The 17,486-nt window shown below is 36.3% G+C and overlaps 1 protein-coding gene across 1 annotated transcript in view; it reads right to left on the reverse strand.

Annotated features, from left to right (window-relative positions):
- Nucleotides 1-17,481, reverse strand: part of TYW5 (tRNA-yW synthesizing protein 5) — a 22,583-nt gene extending 5,102 nt beyond the window's left edge. The window contains exons 1-7 of the mRNA XM_038585281.1: nucleotides 17,323-17,481; nucleotides 11,021-11,175; nucleotides 6,692-6,761; nucleotides 4,193-4,237; nucleotides 2,985-3,122; nucleotides 1,266-1,353; nucleotides 757-873 (exon numbers count right to left, since the gene is read on the reverse strand). Coding sequence (XP_038441209.1) covers nucleotides 757-873; nucleotides 1,266-1,353; nucleotides 2,985-3,122; nucleotides 4,193-4,237; nucleotides 6,692-6,761; nucleotides 11,021-11,175; nucleotides 17,323-17,400 — 691 coding nt within the window. The 5' untranslated portion in view covers nucleotides 17,401-17,481. The remainder of the gene's footprint in view (nucleotides 1-756; nucleotides 874-1,265; nucleotides 1,354-2,984; nucleotides 3,123-4,192; nucleotides 4,238-6,691; nucleotides 6,762-11,020; nucleotides 11,176-17,322) is intronic.
- Nucleotides 17,482-17,486: the final 5 nt, after the last annotated feature.

Here is a 17,486-nt window from a genome sequence, read left to right on the forward strand (position 1 = left end):
AATACATTCCTTTTATCTTATGATTTTTATAATCTTCAGGTATTCACTTTTGAATAATTAGATGTTAGTTGCATCACTAACAACTAATGCCTATTAATTGTGCAAAGTGGCACTAATTCAGACCACAGAAAATAATGCACACAAAAGACATTACAGGTGTTGAGATTTTAACAATCTCTAGTCTGTTTTGGCTTTGAAATATATTTACCGTTTCTTGGTAAATATTTAAGTGACAGTTCTAAAATTTGCAAATATTTTATTATTTTTATAAAAGATCTATTTATTTATCTTAGAAAAAGATGGGGGGGTGAAGAGGGAGAGAGAAAGGAGTCTTAAGCAGACTCTGCACTGAGTGTGGAGCCCGACGTGGGGCTCAATCTTAGAACTCTGAAATCAGGACTTGAGCTGAAACTAAGGTTTGGATGCTTAACCGACTGTGCTACCCAAGAGCCCCAATATGCAAATATTTTAGAAATGATTAAAAACAACTACCAGGTATAATCTTCTCCCAGATATAATGTATCTTGTTTAATGTCATTTAATAAGATAGAAGTATAATGTTATAAGTTGCCTTTGAAAAGCAAGACTATTAATTTTATAAGAATGTGCTTAGCATACTTTAAACAATGGTATATAAAAATCAACTTGTATAGAATACATATAACAAATATACTTTTGAACTAAAACAGTCATATAATGGATGAGTGAGAGTACAGATTTTATAAATAGGAAATGAATGAAGTCTAGAAATCTTACCAGGAATGAATAATACATCTCCAGCTTTAAGGGAACATTCATACCTTCTGGCCTTGGAAAACAGTGGATATTTAGCTAAGTCTGGGTTATCTATATCCAGGACTTCTGACTTAGTACCTGAAAAGTTCCCAAAAACATGATGATAGAGATTAAAGCAAAGTTAGCGTTTCTTAAAAGGTAATCACAAATATAAACTTGAAAATTTATTCTTTTCTGTACAATTATTTATTGTATCCACAGTGTAAGAACAATTACTATTCTCCTGAAACCTAAAACAATATTCAATGACCACCCCCCACCCTTTATGACTATTGACATCTATGTAGTATAATTAAAACTTAAAATTTTATTGTTCATATAGCCTATCATTACATATATACCCATGGAGAACACAAATACATGATAATTAGAAATAAGCCCTACAATGTTTCTCTATGAAAGTAAAAGATTTCTCAAAAAGAGTAAGTGAATAGACTAGACTTTAGAAATGTAAACTTAAAAAAAAGTACCTGATAAATATAAATACTGGGCATCTCGAGGACTGAACAGTACAACACGTTTTTTTCCTGTCACTTGTATTAAGAAGTTATCCATTACCTGAAGGCCAATAAGAACTTATGGATAAACATTATCTAAAATTTAAATAAACAAAACTAATGGTATTCCAAACAGTTAAATGTAAATCTCATTCCTTTAGTAAGACTTGATTCACATTATCTACAACTCTTACAGAAATATTCTAATCTAACAATGCAAACATTTGTATTGTAAATGCAACTGCGCCTTTATTAAATATATTCCTGCAGCTCTGCCTTAAAATGGGAAGGACTGGAAATCTGAGAACTATCTGCTCTTGCCCCACCATTCTGACAGAGAGGGTAGTTTCACCTATTTGAAGCTCCCCTTGGTTAGTACTTACTTAACTGCCAAGGAATGCTATACAGCCAACATTAGAAACAGATGGAAAACACTTAGAAAAATTAAGTGTTGGGAAAACACAAGGTACTACTGTAATCAACCACTGCTAAACTCTTTTAATATATGACCAACCATAATTTAGTTATAGGCATCTTGATTTCCAAATTATCTCTACAGAATTATAATCTGGCAAATTTTCTTGATGTACTTATTAATGGAGTAATCTTGATTATTTCTGCATACTCAAGGGTACACTTTATGGAAAATAGTAAAAGGCAGAGTTACATAATTCTCAGCAAAGGAATTAAAATATATGCTAAGCAAGATATATTCATAATTACTTACATACTGCTCCCACCTAACCATTTCTCCTTTCACTACAAACCCTTTTCTTATGTAAACCTTAACTATATAACTATGTAACAAGCATTTCTTTGAGTTATTTTTAATAAAAGTTTCATAGAATTCTATTATAAATCTAGACAAAAGTGATACTAGTTAAAATTTAAAATAGTCACATAATTATATGTTAAAAATCTTCCCAAGGGGCCCTCGGCTGAATTATAACATGCTTATAAAACTTAATATAGCTTGATTTAGAACTTCCTAAAAAATTATTTTATCTTTAGAAACCTACTAGGTATTGCTTTAGCTTCCTAAATTTCTCCACCCAACACCAAACCATACATAATACTATACTTTTAGTGTGTTTAAAATATTTATATATACATACTTGATGCAAATAAAATTATAATACCCCAGAATAAATGATCACGGACAATATTCTATACATCTTGTTGCTCAAAAAATATAGTGGACAGTTCACATTCTCCAGGGATGTATAATCTAAGACCTTCAGATATCCCCAAATTCTTAGAACTGGAAATCGCTCTCCATAAACTTCTGCCTTTCTCTTGAATAACAGTTCCATCTAGTCATGTGTATCATTTCCACATCCTCATTGTCACAACTTTATTGCTTCTTCATTGTACAATTTTCCCCCTCATCTGGTGGCCATTTATCACATATTTAAAAAACCACTAAATAAAACTTCACACAAAATACAATGAATCAAGACCACTACCACAAAGAAATGCAAATGTGAGAAAACTAACTAGGCTGTAGCATTAGCTAAATCATTTACTCCCGTATCATCAACTTGCAGAGCACCAGTTTTCAAATCTCATCTTTTAGCAAATTTTGCCTCCCAGATCTTTAGGGTATTCTACAGAAAGTTGAAACTGTAAATGTTATATCTATAGATGCTAAATATCTACTATAGATTTGGATTTCTCATTTATGTAGCATACATCATAGTGGGTCCAAAGCTGTAATCCTGGCGAGCTAATTCGAAAAACACTGGAAAAGAACTGCTCCTCTTTGAAAAATTTTGGAAACTTGATATCTCCTTCCAGTAAAGGAAACTGCTTTCTGATATCTGCAACATCCTGTATTGAGAGAAACACTGTAAAAATTTTAATAATAAATGCAGTATTGGTATAATACTTGTTTTACCTCAGGCTGCCATCAGAGCCTATGATATTAAGGAGGAACGGAGTAAAACTCTATTCATTGCTTTAAAATACCAGTTGGTGACCACAGTCAATATATGATCTTTCTAATGAAGGAACAACAGACTATGTAATAGATTGCAGATTCAACAATATTGTACAGTTAAGCTTAATATGCCTCATTAATAATAGGTTCTTCTTATTTAAGCAACAATCATACAATCGCCATCTACTCCAATATTAAGTATTTAAAATTTAGGAGTTAACAATTTTAACTATGTAAAACCTGTGGATTTTACTGAGAGAGGAGACTAAAAGCAGTTAAAGAACTAAATAAGGACATAATAGGAAAAAACAGAATATTACTTCATCATTTTAGGGACCAATACTTAATACTGCAGCCATATTAATTTGATTCTCAATACATGTCAAAGCTTATATTAGTGAATTACTCAATATTTTAATAGTTATCTTAGATTATGTTTTATTGGCTAAATGACCATCTGTAAAATACATAGTAGAAAAGATTTTTTTAATTGTGTAAAGGTTAGAGTAGATGACTTTAAACATCTATTAAAAGATACTATGGTCCTGCTTAAAATTAAAAGCTAAGTAATCAACTTTTAATAATTTTACTTTTTTTCTTTTAAAGATTCATTTATTTATCGTAGAAAAAGAGAGCATGTGCGTGCAAATGGGAGAGGAGAAAAAGAGAGGGAGAAACCTCAAGCAGACTCCCTGCAAAGCACAGAGCCTGCTTAGGACTTGATCCTAGGACCCTGAGATCATGACCTGAGTCCAAATCAAGAATCGGCCACTCAGCTGACTGAGCCACCCAGGCACCCCTAATTGTTTTATTTTTATTCAAGGGCACAAATCATTGAGAAAAGAATGGGAAAAAAAGAAGCAGGTCGTATGTCAGGCAATAAGTATAAAAAGTACAGGGCCAGTTAAAATATATACATCCATTAGGTTTTAAGCCTTTGTTTTACATTCAGAATTCTTACCTTTCTAGGGTCTTCTCCAAGTGACCGTAAGTAGTACTTCTCATCCTTAAACATCCCAAAGAAAAGTAACATAAATATTCATTTAAAAATAACAGAAAGTAAAAGACGGAAGGAATTAAGTCTTAAAAACCTAACCCAGTTGTTTTCAAAAGAGCTCCATTTTCTTTTCCTTTCTACTAATGCTCTCTGGTGGCCATATAAAGAAATGTCTTTATATGCTGCTTGTAATAATGGCTGGATCCACAAAATATTATATAAAATAAATTTGAAAGGCAACATATATTTACTACATCTAAAACACAATGCTTAATTTGGACTTTAACTTATTTAGACTCTTAACAATAAGACTTAAAAAGAATTCTCATTAGTGTAACACACAAGATCTCAAGGTACTGTTGTGGCCAATAACAAACTTCTTAATATAATGCAAATGCAGAGTAGGAAATAAATATGATAATTTATACAGTAATACATTTTTAAAAAATCTAGAACGCTGCATTTTATCAAGTTAAGCCTATCACTGATCATATAGATTCTCAAGCCAAATCCTTTAGAGTCAACTCATATATGAATTAGAAATGTCATTTCACAAAAAAAAAGAAATATGTCATTTCAGAGTAGTAAATTTATGTTGATACTTTTAAAAACTGCCAATTATTCTTCACTTAGTAGCTATAGTAAGGAACTGTCTGAATTATAACACACTACTGTTATCTGCGTTTCCTCTAAGAATTAGAGAACTCAGATACGGGGTCAAGCACAAAAGCAATCCAACTCAGAGTTCTGCCTCTTTTATACATATACTGACTATTATAACACAAAATTCAAAATCCATGCTATTTACCTTAGCAACATATTTTAAATCTATGGCTAAAAATTTAAATCAACTCTCAGATCCAGTGTTTTTTTAAGTAGCATCAGATAATTTCTATAAATTTATTATTGGCTAAATAGGTTTCAAAGTATGTTTTTCAAAATTCTGAGGGTTTGTTTTTTTTTTTTTTTTTGCCAGTTCTAATGTTTTCGGATTGGGAAAAAAAAAAATGAATGGGGCAGACACAGAGATATACTGCTCAGAACCCCTTCAAGAAAGAATTTACCACTAGTGGCAAAGAGTGTGATTAACTGACAGGTGCTAGCTATGAATTCTTTCAGGTCCACCTCAGCCTTTTATGCTCTTCTTGGGGTAGTCCCAAGCAATGACTGAGCAAGATGGTAAAAGGCCAAGACCTTGTCACCCACACAGGACTCCTCAGACAGGCAGTCTCTGCTCAGGGGTCCACAGTGAGCTAGCAGAGATTCTGCTAGACCTATGTTACTGTCTGATGGCTTCCTCTCACCCAATCCACTCCTGTCCTTTCAAAAGTATTACTCCCCCATAAACCTGTCTGCACTCCTAATTCCATCTTAGCCTCTGCTTCCTGGAAGACTGAGCGGACAGTCTAAATTCATCTTATTTACATACTTTCTCTAATTTTAAGACACAAATATACATGTGTATGCAGTTGACCTTGAGAACTTTCCTATCCAAGAGTAATGAGCAGTACAGATTTAAATAGCTGTGAAATGTCAAGTGAAGTAAAAGAAACCAAGGCAAGATAAAGGATTTACATCTAAAAAGTATGGAAAGTATGTAAATAAGATGAATACACAGTTAGTTCAGATACAGTCAGTGGAATCCGTTTCAGCAGACAATCTAATCATACTGTAGACTCACAGACCTGCAGAGCTTGAGGGATCCCGGTGGTAGTCTAGTATAACCACCACCTGTTGTGAGAACGGTGAGTAGCAGCACCTGTCACAACCAAATCGGCCACCAGCCTGGCTGGCTCAGATGCAGACAACAGCTTTATTCAAAGCTTAAAAAGCAGTTTATTTTTAAAATGTGCTTTTGAGATAACAGTGAATTTTTTAAAAATATATATATGCCTCCATGCTTTATCTCAAGAAACTTAAATTGGATTATTTAAAATTGGACTATAATGTAAATAAGTAGAATTCTTCTGCATTTAATCCTGAATAAATGTTATAACAAATACAACAAAAATCACGTTGATAATAATATAGAAGTAGTTTTAATAGCCAATAAGATATGAAAATAAAGTTCTCCTTCAGCATTTGAACTTTATGTATCAGACTAAAGCATTTTCAAAGAGAGTATTATTAATCACTAACATTTAGTGAGTAGTTTCCACATGTCAGGCATTGTGCTAAGTACTCTACAGATTTTATTTAGTTAACTATCACAAAAACCTTATCAAATAGGAACTATTATTGTTCCTATCTCACAGATGAGTATACTGAGGTACAGAAAAATAATTTAGTCAATGTTTGAGATCTAATAAACAGCAAAACTACATCTATGGCATATACAACCGAACCTTAAAAACAGCTATCAGAGAAGGCTATAGCTCTTGTATCTAATGTTCTTGTATAAGAAAATCCAACTAGTATATACATATTAATGCTTCTTAAAGAAAATCCATTCAAAGCACTTACCTTTGAAATAAAGAATTCTTCATGCTTTTCTTCAGCTGCCCTCTGAACCAACTTATCAAAAGGTAAAGTTCTGAAATAAACACAAAAGAAGTCTTGGACCTAATAGTAAATCAACTAGTCATACCCTTATCAGTATATATATAGGCTTGTTGGAGTTGTATATATCCTTCTATTTTACAATATCCATAATTTTATTATAATTATGTGTAATTCTAAACTTTCAAAATTCATTTAGCAGTGTACTTATTTGACCTAGATTGTCTAAAATTATGATTTCAAAAATTAAAGACTTTTAAATCTATAGGACAGATGAATCCTTTTATGTTAATATCTGCCTATTCCAAGTTACTGTTAGAAAAAGGTTTCTATGGTATCTGGTTACATCTGGATATAAACAAACTTTCAAACTTACTACTTCAAGTGTCATGGCAAAACAAGTCCTGTGACTAAGGAATCGGACAAAATACTAAGTGCTATTTTGGAAGAGACAGTAGGCAAATGATCCAGTGAAGATCAAGTCCTTCACTCTCTCACTGATCTTCCTGCCTTTTGGCACTACCACAGAAAACAGAAGCCCACAACATTGCTCTCAATCTTCTTCACCACTCCATCATTTTAAGAATTCTGAGGGAAAAAAAAAAAGAAAAAAAAAAAAAGAATTCTGAGGAATACCTTAAGGAGAATTCAGAGAAGTGACCAAGTTTTATTCTTCCTCCATATTTCTGTTCAAATGGCTATCTCCTAATCTCATTTTAAACAAGGTTGAACATCACAGAAGGAGTTCATTTCCTTTTAGCTCACTCTTGAGAACCTGGAGGGCTACCATCTCTTTGGTTCCATCCAGTCCCTTCAACATTCTAGAATCAAAAGTACTGACCCCTATATGAAGATGACAACAGTAACATCAAGACAATGAAGTCCTCAAAAGCATCTGGGTCAAAAGCCTCTCCCCACAACCGCCACTGCACTCCAGCTTCCAAACCTCTGATTAAGAGTAGTGGTCTTTTCTCTCTCTCCTTTTGTTTTAGTCCTTTCACTCTTACCACCAAATCTTTCTACTTGGAATCTGTACTGAGGAAGTGAGGATAAAGTGTTAGCAAAAACCCTTTCTCCTTATCTATAAGATGACCTTGGGCTTACCTTTTCCTAGCAGTGTTTTTGTAGAAACCTACTGGGTTAAGATAAATGTGAATGCCTGCTGTGATATCAGTTAACCATGTTTATTGTAAAAATGACTCTTGATTTGGACTGAAAGGCTGATGAGTGGATTATAAGTATTTGTTAAAAAGTAAAGGATCTGGCTTCCCTGTGTGTGGTATAACTCTTGTAATTGAGTTTGTCCCTTGTAGGAACACAGAAGCTAAATTTATGTGCCATTTCATATCACTGGTTTCTGTGGACTATGTTGCTTAATTTAGCTAATATGTGTCTGTACCCATCTTTATAATCTTGTTCCCTTGGAAGTAAGCTGTCAGTTGGTGAGACAAAAATGGCTCTTGGATTGGCATAAGGAGTCCCACTGATACTATACTGCTAGTATGTGCTTTCCTGCCTTGTATCTTTTTATAAAGCTAAGTGAATCTAATGCCAGATTATGGACTAGTGGGTCCTGTGGGCGTGAATGTCAATCTGAACTTGAAGACACTGCTGATGATTATGTAGAAGAGTGAGCATTGCAAGAGAGGAGTCTACCATCTGCTCAGACCCATTTGCTACTACAGTTTTTAGTTAATTATATCAACAAATTTACTTGGCATCTTCCTATGCAATGTTTTCCATCTCTGACCTCACCATATACCCTTCATTTCTACCAAAGCAACTCTGCAAGAGTTTGGGGAAAATATGGAAGCCTCTCAGGTCCAGAGCTACCCCTGTAATTGGTGCCGTTGCCCAGGCTTATCTTTTTATGAGGGAAAACTCAAAAGTGTTTCAAAACCTTTATAAGAACAGGGCAGATAGAGTGAAAAAAAAAATCCAGAAGCAGAACTTGGGTGTTCTCAGCAATCTTTTTCCTCAGGAAGTGGTGCCTCTCAGAGCTTCTGCAGAAGCAAAGCTGAGAGGGGGGAAATGAGGTATGAATTAAAAGTTTCTTAGACTCAAGGTTTTATCTATCCTGTGCATGTTTCAAAAAGAAGGACATCTGTTATTTAAGTTTCATTTGTCTGGACTGGGAGACAGACTAGTAAGGGAGATAATATCAAAGAGGGGTTAGGATCATGGGTTCTGTGGAGTCAGGCAAATTTGGGTATAAGTTTGGTTCCATTATTTCAAGCTATATGATCTTGGGCAAGTTACTTAATGTTTTTAAGCCTCCATTTTCTTAATTGTATAATTACTGAAAACAAAACTACCTCATAGATTGTACCTAAATTAAATGATTAATATAACCTAGGATGCATGGCACAGCACCTGATATATAGTAAGTGTTCAATAAGAACAAATGGTGGGGTTAACAACGATACTAAACCATTTCAGCAGCATGAAAGCAGTTACCAACATTTAAAACAAGGAAAAAAATCTTCACTCTTGTGTTCCCCATTTGCAAAAGCTGCTTTGCAAACCAAGATCAGGAATGATAAAAGTATAATAAACAATAAGAGCAAGATGATGACATGAATTAGATGATGTGACAGAGCAGTTAAGCTTATAAGAGTCAGACTGATTTACTTTTTTAAATCTATGACCAGAAGAATACCAACAGTATTTTTTCACCACACATGACTCCTCCCGTTCACAGTACCCTGATTCAGGAAGAACAATGAGAGCCACCCAGAAGAAAGAAGTAAAAGCTAAGACTTGGAAATGTATTGCTCCTCAAATATTTAATAAGCAGACATGCAACTTTAAACTGAAGTGATGATGATGATATATGTGTGTAGGATTTCTTCCTTTCTAGACTCTCTCTGACCTAGATGTCTCCCTTTTTTCCTACTCCCTGGTAACTGCCAAAATGACTAAATCTATTTTTTTCTTGCACTAAGAAAATAATCTTGCAATTCTTCAGTTGCTCTAGTGAAAGGCTTGGAGAAAGCTGGGATAGGAACTATTACATAATGTATGTGATTCAAAAACAAGTTTTGAAAAGTTTATGGAACATGACAAAATAGCAAAGCAATTTTAGATGAAGTTTCAATACCCATTTGTTATGGCTTTGGACTCTCTGGAAAATAAACATCATTAACGGCCGACCTAAAAATGTTCATCATTCCAGCACTTGCTTCCACCTTTTTGATTTAATAAAAAATGAAAAGTTCTTACTCTTAGAAAAACTTACGGCAATTAAATTCAATTCACGGCCTATTAAAAACCAAAACTATAATGGTGGATATTCAAAGGATCAAAAACTAAGAAATGTTTTGGCAAGCTGCTATATGAGCTTGGAAAACTCTAATGAGAAAGGAATGACTCTGGACATTAGAAGCTCTATTTACTCATCTCTAAACTCTGGAAGAACAGTGAGAACTACCTTTCTTTAAAAATCAGTCTTTTGTGAACTACATAGTTTTTCAAAAGACTGAATTTGCTGGAAACTGCCCGTGCTCAGAATATAAAAATTTGTTTTTTTAACATTTTTAATGAAACTTCTGGGAATAAATAACATTAAATCTATAAGATTATTGACATCTGAAACTTTCAAGTTTGGACACTCAGCATCTTTTAACTACCTTACTTTTAAGACATCTCATCTCTAAGCATAAAATGACAACCACAAGGGAAATTAAAAGTATTTAAGGTTATTTTGTCAAAAGAGAAAATTTAATATGATTTTTTGAAAGCTATCCAAGTTGATGAAAAACTATACCAAACATAGCAACTACATGTCCTATATATTACTGGAGAGAGCAGAAAAAGAAAACATGGGCTTACGCTTCTCTCACGATTAGGAATTAGAAAATCTTCTAAAAATGAGTGCATTAAAAATCAAAGTAAGTTATGAAGGAAAACTTCAGAATTCATTACTCTAGATAATAATTACTAAATGAGGGAAGATCAATTAATTAATAAAGCACTGAATGAGTACAGCATATCCAACATTAGAGGTAATCTAACTCCAGTTCTAGAAATCCAGTTCCTTCCATGGCTCCAGAAGGTATCAGGCATACACCCTATATGAAAAATGGTCTTTGAAAATGTCTTTATATAATTGTAACAACTCAGAATTCTTGCCTTTTAAAAGCCACTCTTTAAAAATTAGTAAGCTGTTCCATGACTATATCAAAATAGCCAAAAGATGAAATGCCACACGGTCTTTGTATAATACTATAAAAATATCTTAAAGATTTTAAAGAAGTTATTTGTAGTCCCAGAGTAAACCTCAGAAGAAAATACCTATATACAAAGTTCTTACTAATGAAGTCCATCTGAGCAACTGCAGCAACATGAATCTTTACTTCTTTGCTCCCTCCAACTTGGCTCAGGTAATCCACCGTCCATTTGCTTGTACATGCCCCCAAATCAATTCCTTCCAACACTAGAGGTTTTCTCTGTAAGTTGGAAAAATATACAACAAAAAATTAGGGAAAATGAAAATATATATGGAGTTATATTTGGCAATAGAAGAACAAAAACAGTAAGAAATGATTCTTGATCCTAAGATGCTCAAACAAGTCTTTTGACAATTCATGCTATTAACTAAAATAGGAATAACAGCAATGTAATATACTTAGAACAAAATTTTAACACTAGGAAAACAAATAAAAGGAAATAGTAGTACCATCATTAGCTGAGGACAAAAAATCAATATTATTTAAAGAATTATCAGGGCGACTGGGTGACTCAGTCAGCTGAGCATCCAACTAATGATTTCCACTCAGGTTGTGATCTTATGGGTCATGGGATTGAGTCCTGCTTCTGGGGCTCCAGCACTCAGTGGGGAGTCTGCTCAAGATTCTCTCTCTGCCCTCCCCACCCGCATGCTTGCTATTACTCTCAAATAAATCTTTATAAATCTTTAAAAAAAAGTAGTTTCACAAGCATTATTTATGACAAAAATATAAATGATTAAAATGTATATTTTATAGTCAATATTGTTCTTAACCTTTTATTTTGATACTATTTCAAACTTGTGGAAAAGTTGCAAGAACAAAGAACTCCCATATACTCTCTACTCTGATTCACCAACTGTTAATTTAACATTTGCCCCATTTATTTTACCGTTTGCTCTCACTTCACTATGTGTGTATAGAGACAAACATATTATTAAAAATTAAATTTTCCTTAACTACTTGAAGGTAAGTTGCTGACATCATACGCCTTCATCTCCAAAAACCTGAGTATATTTCCTGAGAACAAAGACATTTTCTTACTTAGCCAGAGAATAATTATCAAAATTACATTTAACACTGACATACTACTACTACTACTACTACTACTACTTCACAGTCCATATCCAAATTTTGCTAACTGTCCTAATAATATCCCTTATAGTTGTTGGGTTTTTTTCCTCTTTCTGAGATGCCACATTGCATTTAGTTGCCCTGTCTCTCTTATTCTGTAACAGTTCCTCAGCCTTTTTCTTCCATGACCTTGACATTTTTGAAAAGTATAGGCCAGTTATTTTGTAGAATGCCCTTCAATTTCAGCTTATCTGACGTTTCTTTAATATTCAAGTCACCTACTTTGGGAAGGAATGTGCCAAAGAAGCAATGTTGTGCCCTTCTCAGTGTAGCATATCAGGTAGCACATGATATTGTTTTCTATTTGTGGTGTTAACTTTGATCAACCAGTAATTCCTGCCTGAATTAAGTATGCTATGATGAATGCAAAAAATCATGATTTTTAAAAATTTCATCATCTTCTATATTAGTTGGCATTCTAATGTCAAAATGCTCTAATTTACTTATCTCCACTTATTATTTTTATTCACTTGGTTATAATCTACTGATAAAATGTTGATGCTCAAATTATCTTAGATTTGGCCAGGAGGATCCAAAACAAGCTGGCTATTGTAACTTTACCTGAACACTTCCTTACTTTATAGCAAAAAAAAAAAAAACCAAAAAAACCCAAAAAAAAAAACCCAAAAAAAAACAAAAAACAAAAAAACAAAAAAAACCACAAAAAAACCACAAAAACCAAAAACCACAACACAGAATCCTTTTATACTTTTTCCATCCCAGCCCTACAGTCATTTCTTCAAGCAGCTCTGGCTTCTTTTAAAGGGAATGCTACTTTGAAACCATGATCTGGGTGTTAAGTGTGTTCATTGCTATTGTGGTATCATTACTTCTACGCTTTCTCAGTGAACAGAGCTGGGAAATACGTGGAAGTCTGTGTATACTCATTTCCCCCTTTCCCAAATACGTGTACACACATACACACACAGACATACACGCCACATAGGTATATACCATATCTACTTATCTCTCTCCAAGCAGACATACATACTATATATACGTTTAATGCATGTATATATGAGCCATAATACTGATACCTCCCTTCTGATCTTTTACCATAAGATTCATTTTAATTTTTATTTATATCTCTCTTAACAGTGAGAAACTTCACTTCCATCATCCTCCATGTTTAATCAATTGCACAAATTCACAATAAGTACTTTCACAATTGCTAAGTCACATCACTATATAAAGCAAGTCTATTAACTAGAGCTCAGTATTTCTTTACAATCATTTTAGTCTTTAGACTGAGGACATAGAGTATTATATTCAAAAGTGACTTGGGTTACTTATCTTTCTTCTCCTTGTTTTTACATTCTATATTAGAATTTTAGGTTTTTAAATCATTCCTCATCCTTGTTAATTTTATTATTACTATTACTTTAGAATTGAAAACATTAATGTGATCCCCAAAGTCCAAACTATACAAAAAGGTCACACCAGTCACATTCTTCCACCTCGTACACAATCAAGCCCTATAATTAGTCTCATTTCTGGTTTATCAATCTGGTTTTTTGTTTTGTTTTGCAACAAGACCAAAAACATATACTTCTTTATTTCCCCTTCTTTTTTACACAAAAAGGTGGCATGTTATGTATTTTCTTTTGATTTTTTTAATTTAAAAATATATCCTGGAAATCACTGCTATCAGTTCATCCTTTTTTACAGCTTTGTATACCACAGTGTAAATGAACAATTTAATCAATCACTCTCCTATGCAAAGTTTTTTTTAGGTTATTTCCAGTAATCCCTAAAGTAAACTCCTAAAAGAGGGACGGCTGGATCATACAGTAAACACAGAGACATAGATACCAAATTCCCCTTCACAAGGGTTGCACCACTTGGCATAAAGTATTTGAGTGCCAGTTTCTTCACAGCCTCAAGTATTACAGAGTCACAGAGTACTATTATTAAAAAGTGGCCTTCTGATTTTTGCCAATGATAGATAAGAAATGGTATGTTCAGTGTGGCTTTAAGTTCTGAGTAAAGCTGAACATCTTTTCATGTTTAGAGGCTACAACTGCTCACATTTTATCAGACTTGTGGCCTTTCACACCCCACCCTTTAATTTTTAAAAGTTCTTTACATACATGGGTTTTCACAGCCCTTTTATGAAACATGTTGCAAATATTTTTTTCTCAGCTTGTATTTTTTTTTTAAGATTTTATTTATTTTATTCATGAGAAACAGAGAGAGAGAGGCAGAGACACAGGCGGAGGGAGAAGCAGGCTCCATGCAGGGAGCCTGACAGGGGACTCAATCCCAGCACCCCAGGGTCACACCCCAAGCTGAAGGCAGATGCTCAACCACTGAGCCACCCAGGTATCCCCCCAGCTTGAATTTTATGTATTCAAATTTTAATCTTTCACTACACCTGAATTTTCAGTCACAGTTAAAAAGTCCTTCCACAGATCTACATTATAGAGGAATTTACCCATGTTTCCCTCTGGTACTATATAGTTTCTTTTTTAAAAAATATATTTGCATCTCTGATCCATTTAGAGATAACTCTTGTGTATGGTGTCAGACATAAATATAATTTTATCATTTTTAAGTGACTATCCAGTTGCCCCAGCACCATTTATTATTATTTATTATTTTATAATAATAATAATTATTATTATTATTTATTATTATTTAAAAGTTCCTTTGCAGGACTCCTGGGTGGCTCAGTGGTTTAGCGTCTGCCTTCGACCCAGGGAGTGATCCTGGGATCGAGTCCTGCATCGGGCTCCTTGCATGGAGCCTGCTTCTCCCTACGCCCGTGTTTCTGCCTCTCTCTCTGTGATTCTCATGAATAAATAAAATCTTTAAAAACAAAAAAATTCCTTTGCCCCAGTGATTTATTATAAATTTATTTTTTATTGGTGTTCTATTTGCCAACATATAGAATAACACCCAGGGCTCATCCCACCAAGTGCCCCCCTCAGTGCCCGTCACCCAGTCACCCCCACCCCCCGCCCACCTCCCTTCCACCACCCCTAGTTCGTTTCTCAGAATTAGGAGTCTCTCATGTTCTGTCTCCCTTTCTGATATTTCCCACTCATTTTTTCTCTTTTCCCCTTTATTCCCTTTCACTATTTTTTATATTCCCCAAATGAACGAGATCATATAATGTTTGTCCTTCTCCGACTGACTTATTTCACTCAGCATAATACCCTCCAGTTCCATCCACATCGAAGCAAATGGTGTGCCCCAGTCGTTTTTAACGTATCAAGTTCAACACATATTAAATCTCCATATAAACAGAAATTTATTTCTGGATGTATGTGTATCTGCAGACATTTTATTTCTCTGGTCTATCTTTTCATGCACCTATATCACACTGCTAATTATTAAAACACGTTAAAAATCTGAAGACTGGGTATCCTGGGGTGGCTCAGCGATTCAGCGCCTGCCTTCGGCCCAGGGCCTGCCTGATCCTGGACATCCAGGATAGAGTCCCACATCGGGCTCCCTACATGGAGCCTGCTCCTCCCTCTGCCTGTGTCTCTGCCTCTCTTTCTGTGTCACTCATGAATGAATAAATAAATCTTTTAAAAAACGCTTCTCCCTCTGCCTGTGTCTCTGCCTCTCTCTGTGTGTCTGTCATGAATAAATAAAAATAAAATAAAATAAATATTAAAAATAAAAGGTCAGCCCGGGTGGCTCAGTGGTTTAGCACCTGCCTTCGGGCCCAGGGCCTGATACTGGAGTCTCAGGATGGGAGTCCCACATTGGGCTCCCTGCATGGAGCCTGCTTCTCCCTCTGCCTGGGCTGCCTGGGTCTCTGCCTCTCTCTTTCTGTCTGTCAAGAATAAATAAAAATAAAATTTAAAAAATATTTTTAAAAAAATCTGAAGACTATGCCCCCTCATAGATATTCTTCAAGGTTTCTAAGCAGAAAGACCTTATTTTGCAGTTTCACTCACTTCTAAGTTTATTACATTGTGACCACAGTGCTGTTGGCAATTTTCCACTTTAGGAAACAGTGATGCTTTCTTTGTGACACATTATGTATCATGTCTGGGAAGATCACGTTAAAAAAATGCCCTTCACCATGTTTCTTACAAAGCATTTCCACATACATCCCTGCCTCTCCTCAGTGCTCTACAAGCATCTTATACCAACACAGTCCTGAGGTGGAGATGGTGAGGGCAACCACAAACCATCCAGCACTAGACCAACAAATAAAGGCTTAAATCCTCTCTGTAGGTTGCAAACTCCCAAAAAACAAAAAAACATTCGTGCTTTAAAAAAAAAAAAAAAAAGATTTTATCTATTCATGAGAGACACAGCCAGAGGGAGAAGCAGGCCCCACGCAGGGAGCCCGACGCAGGACTCGATCCCGAGACCCCGGGGTCACGCCCTGGGCCCAAGGAAGGCGCTAAACCGCTGAGCCACCCGGGCTGCCCATTCCTGCTTTTTTCAATAGTGAGAACTCTAGCTCTCTGACCACCCTTGTAAACATCAAGCAAAATCCGTGGGGAGCGAGGGGGTCTACCATAAACCTACTTCAACCTTGCGGATTATTGTTTCTTTAGGGATGGGCCGGGCTCTCTAGTCCCAGTTTTCCTCAAGTAGGGATCCCCTTACAAAGCACTGCAGGTAAAAATACTTCGCTCCTCCTTAATATTTTCCTCTTGAGGTTTCTGTTAAAGGGCTGAGGATCAAAATCACACACACGAAGAGTCCAACCCCTGCACCGTTGGAACCCGGGGTAGTTGGAATCCAGGACCGGGGCAAGCTTCCCGACGGATTCCCACCGCTTCCTCCCCTTTTGGCTCAGTGCAGCGCAACACCTGCTGCTGTGAATCCAGCACCGCGAGCGGACTCCACGGGCCACCTTTCGGCTCGACCAGCCGGGGCGGGGATACCTGCCCTGAGCTTCCGGAAACCCGGGGCGAGAGGCGGAGGCGGCGTGGGGTTGGGAGAAAACAAACCAACCAACCAACCAGCCCCCCCCCCCCCTTGCCATGGTAACGGAAGGAGGCCTAGCGAGCAAGGGGGTCCCCCGAAGGCCACCTCCGCAGCGGGCCGTGCTTGTCAGACTCGCCGTTTCTCGCACTCAGCTCCCCGCCGTCGTGCTGCCGTCCTGCCCGCGAACGTGGAGCTGTTCTCCCCGGAGCACGGAGCCGATGGGTCCGCCCCACGCCCCGCGCGCCCCCGCGGCCCCAGCCGCCCGCTGCCTCCTCCCCATACCCTGGGCCGCAAGGAACCACTCGGAGCCGCGCTACGTGGTAGGGAGCGCCTTACCTGCGGGTAGAGCTGCTGCATAAACTGGTCCTGCGAGACGCCCTCGAGCCGGGGAACCGGGAGATGCTGCCAGGCCATGGCCGCTCACGCCCGTCCTCCTCCGAGTCCAGGAAACCTCGGTGCGCTGCGCTCCTCAGCGCGCCATCCGCCCGGAAACACGAACC

The sequence above is a fragment of the Canis lupus genome, chromosome 37 (assembly GCF_011100685.1).
Source record: "Canis lupus familiaris isolate Mischka breed German Shepherd chromosome 37, alternate assembly UU_Cfam_GSD_1.0, whole genome shotgun sequence".
In the NCBI taxonomy this organism is placed as follows: domain Eukaryota; kingdom Metazoa; phylum Chordata; class Mammalia; order Carnivora; family Canidae; genus Canis; species Canis lupus.